General features: G+C 38.4%; 1 protein-coding gene across 2 annotated transcripts in view; it reads left to right on the top strand.

The window, feature by feature from the left end:
• gpc6a (glypican 6a) overlaps nucleotides 1–17,737 on the top strand; it is a 157,440-nt gene that overhangs the window by 73,976 nt on the left and 65,727 nt on the right. For both annotated transcript variants that reach the window (XM_051940990.1, XM_051940981.1), the window contains exon 4: nucleotides 12,222–12,387. In XM_051940990.1, the coding sequence (XP_051796950.1) occupies nucleotides 12,222–12,387 (166 nt within the window). The remainder of the gene's footprint in view (nucleotides 1–12,221; nucleotides 12,388–17,737) is intronic.

The raw sequence follows: 17,737 nt of genomic DNA, 5'->3' as shown, positions 1-17,737 counted from the left end.
GACAAGCAATACAAAAGTAGAATAAGGCTAAAAATGAAGATATAATAAAGACAATGACCAGTGCAACCTGCACCCATACTGCCAAATACCAGTAAGTCCTGCAGCCTGATTCTTTAAGAGCATACTGTAGAAAAGACAAAGAAAAAGTCAAGATATTGACATCAGAATGCATCCATACTCATTATGCAGAGCTGCAGTGTTTAGTCAACTAATCCATGGTTTGAGCAACAGGAAGTACATCTGCAAGAATTGTTAATTAGTGAATTTCAGCAAGAACTCCAACTATTCTGTGGTTCCAGCTGGTCAAATGTGAGGATTTGCTACATTTCTCTGTCTTACATTATTTGAAAGAAAGTGTCTTTGAGTGCTCGACTGAAGTCATCACCCTGGACTCTGGCAGACTGTAATGAGCATTTCTCACATGTCAGAATCTTACAGACCAAATGTTGAATCCAGCAGATCAGCTGATGATGGAAACAGTTGTGAGCTGCAGATGTAGTTCTGTATCTTTTATAATTTAGAATTGTGCATCATTTTTTCTGATGGATTCTTAAGCAGGATTTGCTTGCCGGTTTCGTGACAGCCTCACCACAAAGTCCATTGACAGTCTTCCATTTAATCTGAGCACTTTAAGGATTTCTTCCCTGTTATTAGCTTAAATGTTGAGATTTAGCGACTATTGTTGACCACTTGAAAATAGCTAGTGGTCTCGGAGGAGTAAATATTTGCAGACGCTGTCGTCTCTGCCACAAGACTTGAGTCCACTTTTTATGTGAATTGTTGCATTCTGCAATGGCCCCTGGTGAGAAACTTTAACAAGCTTCCATTAACGCTCCGACTCAAATAGCCAAATTAATCATTAAATTGTCAAAAACCTAAGGTTTTAAAATGACAAAATGGAGCTTTTTCTTTAAAATGACTGCTTTCAACCATCTGTCCGTCCAATTTTCCACTTTAAGGCAGGGTGATGCACTGAGAATGATGAGGCTTGTATAATTACAGCTAACACACAGCAGGGTATGCAGGCGAGTCAGAACAGCAGAGATATCGCTCCATAAAATGGGATTGCGTTCAACTTGCACTGAACAGTTTCCTGGACCTCGATCCTGGATTAAGAGCAGAATCTCTCTGGATTACAGTTTATGATGACCATTAAGAGTTTTATCCTGGAGGTACTTAAAATACAGTCCGACCACATTAAGACCTGCTCAGAGAAGATTGCAGGGATTTGGACCTTTTGAACGGTTTAAAGTTCAGGCATTTAGAGCACTTATCACTCACTCTGCATACTCATGGGAAGCTGGCCTAGTCCGTGGTGCATATTTAGTCACGATGACGGAAGAAAGTAGGGTATTTTGTACAGAGGGATTTGTTTCCCTGATGGCTTATACTGCCACGGTGATCTCATTATACACTCATTTCCGACCACGAACTGTCAGATAATTTCACATTAAGCTCCAAGACAGTTTCTAATCTTTACACGACATTTACCTTACCTTAGTGCTCTGCCAGATTATTGTGCTGACATGTGAGAAATATCATCATCAGTTCCATGTGGTTTCCATAGGTTTTTTCACAGTTGTCTCGTTTTTGCTTTTCAGCTTTCTGTTCTTGCTGCCGCCCATTAGTTTATCCCATTCACTGTCAAGGCAAACCAAAAAAGTGCATTCAACATTCAATTGTGCAAGCTGAGACTAAAGTACAGTTTTGACACAAATCGGGCTGAATGGATGGAAATGCATTTAAATGACTCCCACATGACTTGTGTGATGTTTTTTTTTAAAAATTCAAATGTAGCAGACCATTTAGCAGAATAATGTCACATATATTAGTGAGTTTCATGATTTTTTTGTGTCAATTTGTATGAATATATATGAATTAAGAAAGTATAGGTGACTGTTAGAATTTACTGGAGAAATAATATAGCGTACTGTTTTCCAAAATATGGTTAATAACTATAAAATCTCCACAAACAAGATTGTCAGTAAACAGCAGACTGTTGTAAAAGCTTCCAGTGTGACATGAAACTTTTGTACATTCGCGAAGCATTGTTTAGACGATTGTCTTGATTTAGGCTGCTATGTTTCAGTGCCCTGAAATGCTAATTCTTTCATTAAGTTGAACACTATACAAAGTTATACAGTCATGAACTGGTGAAGTAAATTGCAATTGTAGCACCTTATAAATGTAGTAAAATACTGGCATCAGTACGCTAGAAATGAATCCATGATGTGTCTCAGTTCCATTCAATATACCAGCTGTATATAGTACATATAGATTTGCATGAAGAAGTACACTGTTTCTGCAGTCTACCAAAAAACGGAAAAATGCTGACAGCATATACACCAGTGCCAATTATACCCAACAAACAGACAGCAAACTGATTGTTGGTTATGTATTATCTTTGTTTTCCAAGAGTTATTTTTGTTTTCCTTTCTGTATATGTCCCACCACAACCTGGAATATGTTTATTTTATTGTGACTGTGAGTAGTTTCGCTGTGATGCACAGTGGCCGTCCATAGCACTTCTGAATCAAAATTCAGAAGCAATTTGTATGTATGAATCCTGACTTTCTGAGTATCAGTTTTACACAACACACTGTGCTTCAATATAAGACAATAGTAGGTACGCTCTGAAATGCCCTCAGTGCCATTGCATGTTTGCGTTGGTCATTTTGGTTCCATTAAAATAGGTGACCCCCATTACCTGCTACACAGCCGCAAACAAAACCAGAAATACATTCATATTGTGAATGGTTTCCTATCATCATAAATGACACACTCCATAGTATTTAGTGTCAAATGAGAGCATTTTAAAGACAAAGGCTGATCATTTCCACCTTAAAAGAATGTAATCAATCAATCAAAAATTTATTTATAGAGTACTTTACAACACTCATGGTGACCAAAGTGCTTTCCAGTTAAAAAGTAACAGTGACTGTCTCAAAAGCACAGGTCCTGATTAGTTTTCTACCTATACAACCTAACAGGCCATTCACTTGATTCAAGAGGTATTACCATGTGAACAGAAACTAGGCAGTTATACTGTACAATGGAATTCTTTTTTTGCTGATACTCCTTAAATAAATGACTGAGTTTCGTCAGCTAACCATGGTTAGTTTTAATGTTTCGACTGCAAATATGCAAATATGGAAGAGGACCGAGTCGCAAGTCTGTCTTTTTCCAACTTTGGAGAAAAGAGAAAGTTTGATATATTCTAGGCCTCTGCTGATTGGTCAAATGCCACAATGTAGTGCGCTGTATCATAGAGTGATCTTCGCTGATTGGCTGAGTAAAAAACCACCTGCTTCTCGATCTCACTGAGAGGTGGGAGCAACGCCATATTTAATGTGTGCGCAAGTTACCAGATATGATCACTTGCCCGATGAAGGGCTACTGATGTCGTTTTCCATCAAGTTTCTAGCTTAAACATGTATGTCTGAATCTCCCCAGTATTCTCATTTGCCATTGTATAGATTAGATTACCTTTGCAGTGTTCGTGCAGAGTTGTTTGTGAGCTGGTGTGCACGAGCTGCAGCGAGTAGTAGAGGGATGGGTGGAGAGGGAGATAGATGGCGACTTTGTAGATTTGCTCATTCTACAGGAAGTAATGGTATAAGGTTACATATAAGGCAGGAAAGAATTATTTTCAAGGAAAAAAACTTGAAAATATATAACTTAAATACATAAAGATGTTTTTTAATGGTTTAGCCAATGACTGGAAAGAGACATTAAGCAAAGGTTTAATTAGCATACTGCATTTTTCATTCACTGTCTGTTGTGGGTTTTAGCTATTGGCTTCTTCATCATCACATTATGTTAAAGTAGCTTCATTTTGAAATACAGTATTCTTCCCTAAAGGGGCAACTTGAGGCAACCAAGTGTACAATCAAAAATACACAAAGATAATTAATTCACACACATAAAAACATGAAAAATATAAATATGATAGTGTTGGACTGTTGGTGGAGCATAAGAGTTACTTAGTTCAGTCAACAAGGACTCAAGAGAACTCAGTTGGACGTTTTACATAGTTTTTCAATATTTTGCGGACAAAGCTATTAGTCAGTTAATGGAAAAATTAATTGGCAGAGTAATTAGATGTGAAAACAATTCTTAGTTGAAAACAAAAATGAAATGGAGCCAAAAACAAAGTAGGTTTGTGTAACTGAATCCCACCCAGTGAAGTGTCCCTGTACTACAGGATGCTTTTACACAGAGAAGCAACGCAAAAGGAACTAGATGTCATTATTTCTTTATATACAAATTATACAACTAATTAAAGAAACATCACGACAAGATGAAGAGACCAAATAATTTAATTAGGGAAGTGAGAATAAATTACAATGCCACTGATACGATCTAGTATAGAGTCTTTTATGTGCAATTGTGATGAATATGCTGCACAACCAGATAGTGAACTAGAACAATCTGACAGCAGATTTTGCTCGGGGCAGATTAAATGACCTCCTCCATGAGAGAGCATGTTCCGTCCATGTTTCTTAGCCGAGGCCCACTCATACAGATGCACCAGACAAACTTCTCTCCCTCCCTCTGCCTTGCTTTCTCTCTGTCTGCCTCCTTCTCTCTTCCTGGCTCACAGCTCACACAGCTTGCTGGGGATAAGGCCTCAGCCACAGTGCTGTGATGGCAGATGGCAACTGGCTCAAAAAGGTTGGCACGTCATCGGGAAATGTGCTGCACCAAAGATGTCCTTTTTAATTAAAAGATTTTGATCTGTGGTGAACCACAGAATGTTGGAAAAAATGAAAGACAGCATGTGGTCTGAAATACAAGAACATGATATGAAAGGATAATAAAGAAATATACTGTATACTGCATTTTTACAGTATGTGCTGCCTTCTATTTCAAACTCTCAAAGGTTCAGACTCAGTCAGTCTGCTGCTGAATGGGAGGACATTTAGAAAAAAATACGGAAATAACTTTTACGTTTTACACACATCTGTGTAATGAACTCATGAAATGTTGTCACATCATCAGACTGCAGCAGCCCACACCGGCTCTTATCAGGACTTTTTTGCACCTTGATTCAAAGTGTATGCCATCACATCTTTATTTAACAAGCACTTAGAGAAGGTTGTCAGCATCGATGTTGTGACATTTGTCCAGAGGTTTTTTTGGCAACCTCAGGAGACATGTCAACCCCTGACATTCAGGCTAGGCTGCAGACCTTTTGAGTCAGTCGGACAGAGGGTGAGTGCTGTGCTTTAGTCCAGGAGGCACCACGGCAGATGGATAACAATATAGCGTATGAGGGTCTTGTACCCACCAGAGATGGTAACCGGCTTGTGGTTCGCTATGCCTAGTCATGAAGCAGCCGTGGCTCTGGCTTTTACCGTGTTTGCACTTGTCGTGGTAAATTAAAGAAACAGCCCCAACTGCTGCTCCAGACATGCCACATAACATGGTACATGTCAGGGAAGATCAACGGGTGATCCCATGCCTCAACAAAGACAGACACTTGAGCTGACTCGTGTGGGTCACAGGGGCCCCGCCAAGTACCACTGTGTTGTTTCATTGAGGCACAGCTGCTCACATGTGGATTATTCTGTCAGCCGGAGACATTCATGGATTTGACAGCAACTGATTTTAGCGTAGTCTCTGCGGAGTTGTCCTGCCTCCATCTTACATTTAACATGCTGAGCTGAGGACGACTAAACTTCAGAGAGAAGCACAGAAAGGAGACATGATTAGTGAGAGTAAAAAGTGCTGCAGACCGTGTTTTATTTTCAATGACAACTTTAGAGCGTGGACCATGACTGTATGTACTAAAGGATTAATATTCATCTCAAGTTTATGCATTTGTTTATCCAAACTAACCGCTCAGTTGCTAAATGTGCTTATAAATTGCCATATTTGTGGTTTAGACAACAAATATATTTGTGAATCTCCATCTATTTGTGTGAATTTTTGTCTCAATGCTCCAGCAGACTAAGTATCAACAAGAAATATGCAAACGCAATTAATCTGGACTGAAACATACTGCTGGTTTCCAAACATCCGAAGAAGCATTTATTGTATTATTTTTTAATGTGATTTGGCACACACCACTGGTGCATCAATGATTCATGATTTAACTGCCAACTGGAGCCCACTGTACATTTTGTAGGTGCACATTAGACAATAAAATTATATAGATGTACATTTGAGGTCCAACAAATCTACATACTTAAGCAGCAATGCAGGACATTTGTCAGCACCTTCCACGAGGATCCATATGAGCATTTTCTGCTCTAGCACCCTCCTGATTAAGATGTGGCTATGTTTAGACAACTAAAACTACTTGGTTGGGGTTAGATCACCTTCATGGTTAAAGGAAAGCATTACTTTTCTGAAGAGGGCAATTTGGCAAGCCATTACAACAGAGCTCATTCATCACGAAAATTGTTCCCATGTTCCCAAAAAGTCTTTTTGTTGCCTCTTTGACCAGGTCATTTCTACCAGGACTCATTGTGCCCAAGTGTGATTAATGCGGGTTTCAATGTAGCGTTTGGCAAATTGTAAGCTTTTATTTATGTACTAGGGTAGCGTGACAGACATTCACCCTTCAGCCGTAATAAGTATATATTTTTTGTGACATTTCCCTGACAATACAAGCACTTAACTGCTGGATTTCATTATGTAGCATGCACATGTGTGCATATATCTATTAATTAGTTAATATGTACTGAATTTCATTTTATTCTTGAGAAATCTAAATAATGTAAGCAGTTTTTTTCATATGGTATATTTGCTGTCTGATTAGTTTTTTTTTTATGTTAGTGTCCTTTAAATCTGTCCTTAAAACAGACTTTGCTTGGAGATAATCACATTGACTCCTCAAGTTTGAAGACCATCTGATCTAATTATAAATTGAAGTTTTCAGATTTCATGAGCTTAACCCATGTGAAAGGAAAACCATCCAAAAATGTAACTCTCAATTCAATGTGAGTGTGAAGAAATGCAATATTTCTCTCTAAAAATAAATTTTAGGTCTAACAAACAGAAATATGACCTTTTGCCGGCCTACAGTATTTATACAAGTGCAAAAGCAGAGCCATAGACAGTGTGGTTGTTTCTTACTTTGTCTAATAAGCAGCAGTTGAACTTTATGAGGATTTTGAAAACACAAACTGCAACATAAAGCAGCTACACTATTACCATAATACAAGTTTTTGTTCCTAAAATATGTATTTGCTCAAACATAGTGTCTTCAGCTTGTTTTTTTCTTGAAGAATTAAAGTTTGCTGCACGAAATATACTTAAAATTAGCATTTTCTCTTTTTATTGTGACATCCTGTAATGCATTCCATAGGTTAGGAAGAAACAAGACCGTAAGGGAAGTTTTACACAGATTTGTGCAAGCAGTCACATGTTTCTCGTTGGTAGCAGATGGTCTTCTGATTTGCACAGTGACAGATCACTCATATTGCCATTGACACTAATGGCTGTGGAATTGAGTGGGGACGCTGGGGCAGCAATGCAGTCTTACATCCATGTCCAATCAGTGCGAAGCAACGCAACCTGTCACAATAATTATGACAGAACTATTGAGACAATTTTTTGGCGACAGTCTCACTGTCCCACTAGTGTTCCCCTTGATTGGCCTTGGTAGCTTGCAAAGTCATTGTCATTTCTCACAACTTCATTACTTGGTGGCACAAAGCAATTTCCAGCGTCTGTGCTCTTCCCACTCAGTTACCCCTAAAGGGAGTTCACACCATATGCGCATGACAACACCTTGTCGGATAGACAAGGTGATGTCGTCTAAGAGTGTCTTTTAGAGTTATCTCTCATTAGAACAGTGAGCCTAACATTTTTTTTTATTGTAATGACATAGTTACCGATATTGAATTGAGGTCAGTGTAATGGCTCCTAACTGTGGCCTCTATGGGACACAATTAGAAATTCTTGAAGCTTATTTTATTATTGCCTGGGCTCATTGCATTTATATTCTTACATTTTTAATCCTCAATAAAATTGATGCTCGCATTAGGCGCTGACCACGTCGCCAAGCTGTTCTTTTTCTGCAGAGGGCTGTTTCTGTCTCACAGCACTCCCATTTATTAAAGCACATTCACCCCAGCATTGTCCTTAAATGAGAGCACTTATTCAACAGTGTGAAAGCACTCCAACAAGTAGAAGTCAGCTATTCAATATTTTATTTTTAAAAAAGAGACGTATTTACAGAAAAATGTATATAGGTAACAAAATTGAGAATAATCAGTGTGCAAAACTGGTCTTTTATGTGCAAATATAGTGTTGTTTTGTAAGTTTAAATAACTTTTTTCAAATAATTCTTAATCTTTTTTTTACATAAGTGACATATTTCAATGTAGATCTTGTACTGGAGATTTTTCTTTTTGGTATTTTTTAATATTGCTGTATTGCTATTTCTGTTTAAAAGGTTTGAATGCATCCCCTACCACAGCTAAAACTCCCATGCACACTGGCACACAAACACATGCTCTCTATGCAGTGTTGTCATAGCACTTAAACATCAGATGAGTAGATTAGTGCTTTAATCTTACTCTGAATCTGAGGCATCCCTCTTCTTAGTGCTACCCACAGCTTGCTGTGAAATATTCCATCTACTCAACTGTAAATAAGTGCTAACAAGATTATCAGATTACCCTTCATCCAGGGCACCCGGCGACTGCTGGGCACAGTAGCTGCAGTGATGTAAAAAATCCCTGTTAGATAATTGTGTTAGGAGGCACCATTTTAATGCAAATTTTCCAAAGGCTCACAAAGCTCAAGGGCAGCTTAAAACACTTTCCCCATTTGCAGTGTGAAATATATTTCTTCACTTGCCACTGAAAAGCCACACTGAATATAAAGAGTACAGTTGGAATGGGTATATAGTTAAGAAAATTCTCCCAGTGTTTTTCTCCATGTCTTTAATAGCTTGTCTAGAAACTGGGCCAAGTGTAATTGAATTGACAGAAAGAGATTAATCCGAGAACTTTCTTTATATTATTTAATATTCTCATGAATAAATACTGTACTTTATTGTACGAGTTGGATGGAAAGGTACAATGCTATTAAATTTTACAGAATTACGTTTGCAATGGTTTGCTGAAGTTGAGTAGATGATACAGTATACTGTATTTTTATTAGGCTCTCCTGTAATGTTGCCATCATTTATACCATGGCGGTGGAACGGTGAATTTATTAAGCGAGTATATTCCAAAGTCATCCTGTCAACTTGCTTTTGTTTTATGATTGTGGTTTAAACTGAATTTAACGTCCTTGCCCAGGTACAGTGACTGGGCTGTGCTGGGCAAACGGAGAAAACAAAGGGGTCGAGCTCTCCCTCTCTCTTCCCCTCTGTCACTATAGAAAATATATTTATATGCAAATTAGCCTGTGAAACAAAAGGATTCAAATAGCTTGATAGGAGAGTGTTGATTGCAGGAGATGAACAGGGATGCGGGTGGAAGTGTAATCTAAAAACTGTCTCATCCCTGTCTCAGTTACAGTAGATTGGTGAATTGCACGCAGCAGACTTCGCGGATTTATATGTGATACTGATTTTTCGAAAATAAAGTATTGTGAAGACGCGGGAAGAACAGAGTGAGATCTAGAGATTAGCCAATGGTCGCTGGAGACTGCTGCACAAGTTGTGAGAGGGAGTAAATTAATAAAAAAATAAAAATAGATGTCCAAATGTTCTAGTGTTGGTAGCTTTTATAATCTTCTAAAACCGGAGAATATATATAAATATACATAAACAGGAAATTCCTAAAGTGTGTATTTGGAAGTGGAAAAAAAACTCTTTGGTAAATAAGAGGCTGTTCTCTCCAAAGCAAACACTGTGATTGGCGTGCAGTTGGTTCTGTTTCTCCGTCCAAATGCGGCGACAGCACCTGCCTGTTCCTTCTGTTTGTCTGCTAGTGTCTTGTCCGGTTTCCTCTCCTTCTGTTTCATCTGTATCTGTCTCTCTGTTTTCGCAGTGTTTGTCGCTCTGCATCTTTGGCAGCATGTTGGGCTTCCTACACAGCCTGTTCTCTCTCTGTTTGCTCTTCTTTCTTTTTCTTTTCTTTTTTTTAACTCCCTCCAGCACTGCCTGTGAATCAGAAAATGTTGAAATTAAATAATAGTTAATGTACTGCATTGAGCTTAATGAGAGCAGCACCCATAACAGTACAGCGAATATAAGTCCCTGATGTACAGATTTAATATGAATTATAATAAATGTATACATTATTTTGTTACATTTTGCTATAACTCTCTTTTTAACATACATAAGCAGCATATTAACATTTGTTAAATGGTTTATTAAACATAGTAATGAAGCTGTAAGCAGATTTAAATGCATATGAATGTACTATAGCTCCTTATTTGCACCATGTGGAGGCTGTGATATATGAACAGATAATTAATGTCAGTACAGGAATGCACAGTTTTCATTATTTCTTTATTTTTTTTTGTAAATTGATATTTATATAATGCAAAAATTAGAAACTGAATTGAAAACACTACATTGTTTGTTATTAGATCAGCTCTTCTGTATTTATATAATTCAAAGACACAAATACACATAAATAAGATAAGATGAAACTTTAAACTTTAATGCTGAATAAAATGCTTTTGCCAGCTATAGCTCGGAAAGCAAAAAAATACATAAATAAATTACATAACATGAAAACATGCAGAGCCACATTTGAATGATTTAAATCTGCAAACCATCAAAATGTCTGTGCCAAGAGATGATTTTAGCATTTCCTAAGGTAATGTCATAGAAGCCTGACTCATTAATGCATGTCAGCTGTGAAATGTGTTCACCCAAATGAACCGTGTTTTCTTAAAATGCCCACATGCTAACTACACTCCCAGAGAGATATAAACAATTTACAAGAACACATACCAGCGGGTGATGTGCAGCGATGGAATTGACAGCTAGCAACCTACTTTAATGGCCTTCTTACAAGGCATCGCGTGATGTCAGCAGCAGATTGCAAATGTCAAAGATGGTTCATTTGATCCTTGTTGCTCGGTGCCAAGCAGCAGAGGAAGAAAATACATTAATAGCACAGACCTCTGTCTTACCTCTCTCTACATTTACCATGTTTTCCCTCATGTCCCATTTTATTCTCTCTCTTGCATACATTTCCATACACAGGTAGTTCAATCATTGTATCAGTAAAATCAAAGACGAAGTGCAACAATAAAAACAGATGAACAGAAAGCTGAGGCTGGATGTGATGTTGCCATGGAGCGACTAAAGTACACTAATGTGGTTTTCTTTCTTCAGTTCTTGATCGCTTTTGTCTTTCTTTTCTTCTCCTTTTATCAGTGATGTATTTATATCACTGTGCTTTGTGCTGTCTCTGAAAGTTTCTTTTTTTCTTTGTTCTGACAGTATTAATATTTACAAAAGTTTCACTAGCAATAATAATTTTGAGAAATTAAATCTATTTTAAAACCAGTATATACATTGTACAGACTATGCACATTTAAAATTAATTTGGTGGAAAATCATCTGTTTATTGGAACAACTAACATGATCATGGCATCAGCTTGTTTTTGTTATCTGTCTCTTGAAATGTTTTTTTTTTTCTTCTGTGATGGGTATATTGGTTCATCTGTCACAGCTATGTCCTTCATGTTTCAGTGGTGGTCTCCAGTTGCTTGGGGCTTCACTGACCGATCTACAACCTTTTCTGCCCACACACATACCAACAGTCTCCAGAGTCTGTGCTGGACAAAATCTAAAGTCAAGCATGAATACAGAGGCTGACAGGCCAATTATCAGATGTACTCTTCGTTCTGCATCCCCACCTCTGAAGGGAAGCAGATGTGAGAATCCTGTCACTTTTGCTCAAGCCAGTACAATGACATGGCCCAACAACAAAAGGCACAGCCTTCACCAGGAATCAAGATGGACAGAGTCGTAAACCTTGTCTCGTCATATAGTTTTATCTGGTGGGTTTTCACATTTCAAGCTTCAGAGGATATGATAGTGCGGGGATGTTTGTCAAAAGTTGAAATGTGTCCGACTCCCCTCCCTCCTGAAGTTTCAATTGGGAATTGCATTCCTTGCTATCGATGCTGTGGTTTCTGTGGAAACCTCAAAATGTTTTTGTGAAAATATGAGAAAGTCACTTGTGGTGTGTAACATTCTAACTCCTCTCTCCATTTTAGGAATAATGCAGCATGAACTGAAACAACTGCTGCGGTTTTATGTTATAACTGAAGAGCATCTATTTGCTTCCTAGGTAAACATAGTTCCTGCATGTGTCAGAGCCTTGACCAAGATGCTGTACTGTCCGTACTGCCGTGGTATGCCTGGACTGAAACCCTGTCACAACTACTGTCACAACGTTATGAGAGGCTGTCTAGCAAACCAGGCAGACCTAGATGCTGAGTGGAACCTCTTCATTGGTAAGATTCAAATCGAGTGTCCTTGCACCTGTTTCTTATTTTGTCTTCTCAGGTTTGCCTGTCTGTCTGTGTGCAAACTTGTACTTCTAAGTCTGCATGTTTCTTTTCTAAGGCCATATTTTTGAATGGTGTCGGTGGGAATTCAGTAGGATGTGCACTGTTAGATTCAGCTTTAAAGGATTTACAGAGACAAAACTGAAATCTTATTTGTGCTGCAACCATTTCTTCTTCTTTTTTTTCTCTCTGAAATGTTGTTTGCTATTGCTAGAACCCTGGCATAGTGCTTAAAGCTCTGGTCCCTGCTGTTTGGGATTGATAAAGGAGAGCAGATCCTAGGCAAACACATTTTCTATAGTGTTTCCAGCTGAGCTTGGTGAGTAATATAGCACTTCAGTTCAGCTGTAAGTAGCTGGCTGCTGTAAGCCCTCCTCTTAAATGGATACCAAGGAGGCACATAGAGTCTTCCCTCTGGATCCTTTGTAGGCCAATGCTTTATTTTTTATATACCCCAATCCCATCCTCCCACCCACACTAACAGATTTTTTTTCGTTTTTTTTTTTTTTTAAATGGGGCAACATTTTTTTGAAGAGACATCCCTGAAGACTGTGTGTCAAGTGAACTGCACTTCTAAGCTTTTGGCTGTTTTGTGACAGGCCTGTCATTCGAGAAACCATCAGATGACGTACTGTTTGTTCTCTCCAATGGCACGTCTGAAGTCTCAGATCAACACGGGCCCCTGTGCACTGAATGAGATGTCTCACAGCTTTATGACATGTGTTAAAAAGTTAGTGTCTTGTTCGGTTGTGAAGAGGCAAATCTATTGCCGCAAAGGGACGATGTGCTTGACAGTAATGGGAAAAGCTGTTGTTGCAACAGAATGATGAATCTGGTTAGACCAAAACACCCTTGAGGTGTAAAAAAAGTGGATTTTAATTTTGAATCTCTCTCTCTTTTTTTTGGAGACACTTTTTTTTGCTTTTTTTTTGCTTTGGAAAGACAGTATTGTTGAGAGTGTTATAATTAGAAATGTAGAACCCAAGGGATGTTTATTTTCACCACAAAAGACTCATTTTTTGATGTCTGCTGACATTTTGTATTCGTTATCTGTTGCTAAAGAACTTCGATTTGCTTACTATGCACCTCACAAGAAATATTGATTTGCCTTTCAGAGACAACTTCTAAATGTATCACAGGTCAGTTCTCACCACTGAAGCACATCTTTGCATTATAGAAATTTATGGATTGAGCTCATGTACGCTCTGTCACTGTCATTCTCTGAAATCATCACTCATTAGAGAAGGTTAGATTAGCGGCATAGCCTTCAATTTTTTAAGGAACCCTTGATGACATTTACCTGTGGACTTTGCTTATGCTTAAATGCCACTATTGATACTATTGATTGGTGAGGCCACAAGAGAGAGGAGTCTCCGGGTTTTTATGTTGAGTTGAAATTCCACAGCAAGAGAGAACAGAGAGAATGGGCTGTCTAAGACCATGCATCAGGGATATGTACACCGATCAGGCATAACATTGTGACCACTGAGAGGTGAAGTGAATAGCATTGATTATCTCTTCATTGTGGCATCTGTTAGTGGGTTGGATATATTAGGCAGCAAAGTGTCCTCAAAGTTGATGTGTTAGAAGCAGGAAAAATGGGCAAGTGTAAGGATTTGAGAGAGTTTGACGAGGGCCAGATTGTGATGGCTAGATGGCTGGGTCAGAGCATCTCCAAAACTACAGCTATTTTGGGGTGTTCCTGGTCTGCAGTGGTCAGTATCTATCAAAAGTGGTCCAAGGAAGGAACAGTGATGAAACAACAACAGGCTTATGGGCGGCTAAGGCTCATTGATGCATGTGGGGAGTGAAGGCTGGCCAGTGTGGTCTGATCCCGCAGACAAACTACTGTTGCTCAAATTGCTGAAGAAGTTAATGTTAACTCTGATAGAAAGGTGTCAGAATACTCAGTGCATGGCAGTTTGTTGCTTGTGTTGCTAGATAACCAAAGATCAATCAGGGTGCCCATGCTGATCCCTGTGCACTGCATAAACAGCACCAATGGGCACCTGAGCAACAGAACTGGACCATGGAGCCATGGAAGAAGGTGGCTTGTTCTGATAAATCACATTTTCTTTTACATCACATGGATTGCCGGGTACGTGTGCATCACTTACCTGGGGAACACATGGCACCAGGATGCACTATAGGAAGAAGGCAAACTGGCTGAGCAGTGTGTTTTGGCAATGTTTAACTGGGAAACCTTGGGTCCTGCCAAACATGTGGATGTACCAGATACCTGAGCATTGTTGCAGACCAAGTACACCCTTTCACGATATTCCCTGATGGTTGTGGCCTCTTTCAGCAGGATAATGTGCCATGCCACAAAGCAAAGATGGTTCAGGAATGGTTCGAGAAGCACAACAACCAGTTTACGGTGTTGGCTTGGCCTCTAAATTCCCCAGATGTCAATCCAATGGAGCATCTGTGGGATGTGCTGGACAAACAAGTCTGATCCATGGAAGCGCCACCTCACAACTTACAGGACTTAAAGGATGTCCTGCTAGCATCTTGGTGCCAGATACCACAGCACACCTTCAGGGGTCTAGTGGAGTCCATACCTCAACAGATCAGGGCTTATTTAGCAGCAAAAGGGGGACCAACACAATATTAGGCAAGTGGTCATAGTGTTATGCCTGATTGGTTTATGTTATGAATAGATGTTTTTTTCCTTCTGTTTTTACTAAAACAGACTAAAAAGAAGAATATCTAAATGTACTGTTTGGTATACGGCAATAAATCAAGTTAAAAAAAATCTTCAGTTAAGTAGTATTGGTTGACTCTTGGCTTTTGCCAATCGTTGAATCTGATATTCAGCATTTCTTTGATTATGACTATCATTATTTTTGAAATGTCATGGCAGAAAAAGTCACAGATGCAATGAAACGGTCCTAGAATTCCTCTCCTGTTTTACTAGTCAGATGGAAGAGTAAATGATTAATCTCACGAGTTACATAAAACAAGATATAATTATATGAATCCCAAAAGAAATTTGTGAAATACATGCACTGCCTGGGAAGAATGGGAATCTTGCATGAAACCACTATGCCAGCAACACTGTATACAACTTGTATGCCTGCTGTTTACTGTATGAAAATATGAGTTAGAATGACAGTAAATTAAAGCAGAAAATAGGAAAACCGTTTTCTTTAAAGCCAAATAAATGTAACAGGCTGGCTCAGTCTCATTTTCTGCACTTTGAATTGAACTGCTGGTTAATGATTGGCAGTGACACAATGTGTCAGACAAGGTAAGGCTTTCTAATGGAGCGAGCATGATGCTCGTCCAGACTGTGCACATTAAGTCTTTGGCTCATTTTAAGCTCTGTTCAGTTAATCTGTAAACCTGTGAAATGTGGTTATAAATAATATCATTTGTAAGACTTGATAAATTTCTTTTGATTTATCTTCTTTGCAGAGGGATATTTGCACAGAGAGGTGTTTCTTAGCATTTAAAATATCTCAGACTAGCCAGGGTTGAATAAATGCCATTAGATTTGTCAGTCTGATGCCATTTGCATCAGTAAAGTTACTCAATATGTGATTGAGACAAAGTGTAAATATAATCTACTTTTCGGATCTCAGTAATCAGGTTCTGGCTAAACCATTTACAGCACTACAATATACTTACATCTTCTAGGCCGCTACATCTGCCGTGCTGTTGTCACTGCAGACTTAGGGTTGTTTTCCTGCTTCCTGTTAAACATTGATAAAAAATTCTTTGCATGTTGCTTCATTCCCCACATGCAAAACACATGGTGACTTCGATTCTCTCTCTCGACACATGAAAGTCACATCACATGACTTATTTTCACATTTTGTTGGCAAGATGAAGATCAGGATTTATCTGTTGTTATTTTTGCCGGAGAAAAATATCTTGTGATGAAATTAAAGCAGGAGACAGACTGGGTTTCTTGCCTGAGCTGAAAACATTAAACAGGAAATCTTTTTCTTTTTTTAAATAAAAATTCTGGCAGTAAATGCTCTAAATGGTTTGATGGACTCCAGTAGCAAGCAATAATAATATTAAGGACTTGACTGATGTAGCACTCTTCTAAAATAAGTTACAAAGACCGATTCTATCAGCTTTCCTTCAAAAGCAGCATGTCTGAATAAATGTATGTGATAAAGTACTGTGATCATTATAATATTGGCATATGCCTAATTCCCATTCTGAAATAAATATATGCATGGTGTACTGTAACTGTTTAATAATTTAGCATTTATTCAATAAAATAAACCATAACCTTCCTAATGTATTGTGCACATTCACAAATACTTGTTTAATAATGTTTAAGCTTTTAAAAATGCATGTTTCTAAATACTATACAAAAGAATATGATAAAACATTACTCCTGTACTTGTTTTTGCATAATAACACAGGGTGAAAATGAATAAAAAAGATAACAGCACAGCCTAATTTTATTTGTAAGCATGTCAAGCCAGTGGAGCCAACTTGTTTCACTGGTAAATGAATAGGATTGCTCTAAATGCTTCACAAAGCCATTAAACCATCACTTAACATTAACAACGGGAGCCGTAAGAATTTATGAGACACACTGTGACACCAAACAAATCAAGGAGGCTTACAAGCTGGGGATTTAAAGAAAATTCTTGGCAATTCAACAAATTAAGAGCCACTGGTTACTTTAATACATACATATAAATACAAGCAGTTTGGATATTAAGTTGTCAGTATCACACTGTGGCTTTTACAAGCGTTGCTGAGGGAAAAAAGGAAAAACTAACGCGCCACGCTGTGCTTATTTTGAAATCTGTGCAACATTGAAACAATAATGACCTTGGTGAATACTTTGATGTAGCCTACATACAGTATGGCCATGCAGAAGAAGAGTGATTACAGCATCCATGTCATACATTTAAAGTTACAGTCACAGTACAGTAGTTTACACTTTGTAAAGGTTACTGTAATGACTTCATGCCTTTCAGGCTGCAAAGAAAAAAAAATGGACAGGCAGTGAACAATGAGCATCAACCTGAGAAAGGATGTGATTTACCTGTTCATACCTGTGCTGAGTGATTTTAGACACCCTGATTTTCAGTGTGTGTGTGTGTGTGTGTGTGTGTGTGTGTGCGCGGGTGTGTGTGTGTGTTCAAATGTTCAGAGAAAGAATTCATGGTGTGGCCCGTGGATGATACCAGACCATCAGTCACCTGCCATCATGACAAATTTATCCAGCTCTGCATCATGACAGACACATCATTATCATTTTTCTTGTCAGCACCTTGTTAAAATACCCTGAGAGAAACAGAGAGAGAGAGACGAGGGGAACGCA

This window comes from Acanthochromis polyacanthus, chromosome 2 (assembly GCF_021347895.1).
Source record: "Acanthochromis polyacanthus isolate Apoly-LR-REF ecotype Palm Island chromosome 2, KAUST_Apoly_ChrSc, whole genome shotgun sequence".
NCBI classification, from domain to species: domain Eukaryota; kingdom Metazoa; phylum Chordata; class Actinopteri; family Pomacentridae; genus Acanthochromis; species Acanthochromis polyacanthus.
This window is presented reverse-complemented; position numbering and strand designations above follow the sequence as displayed.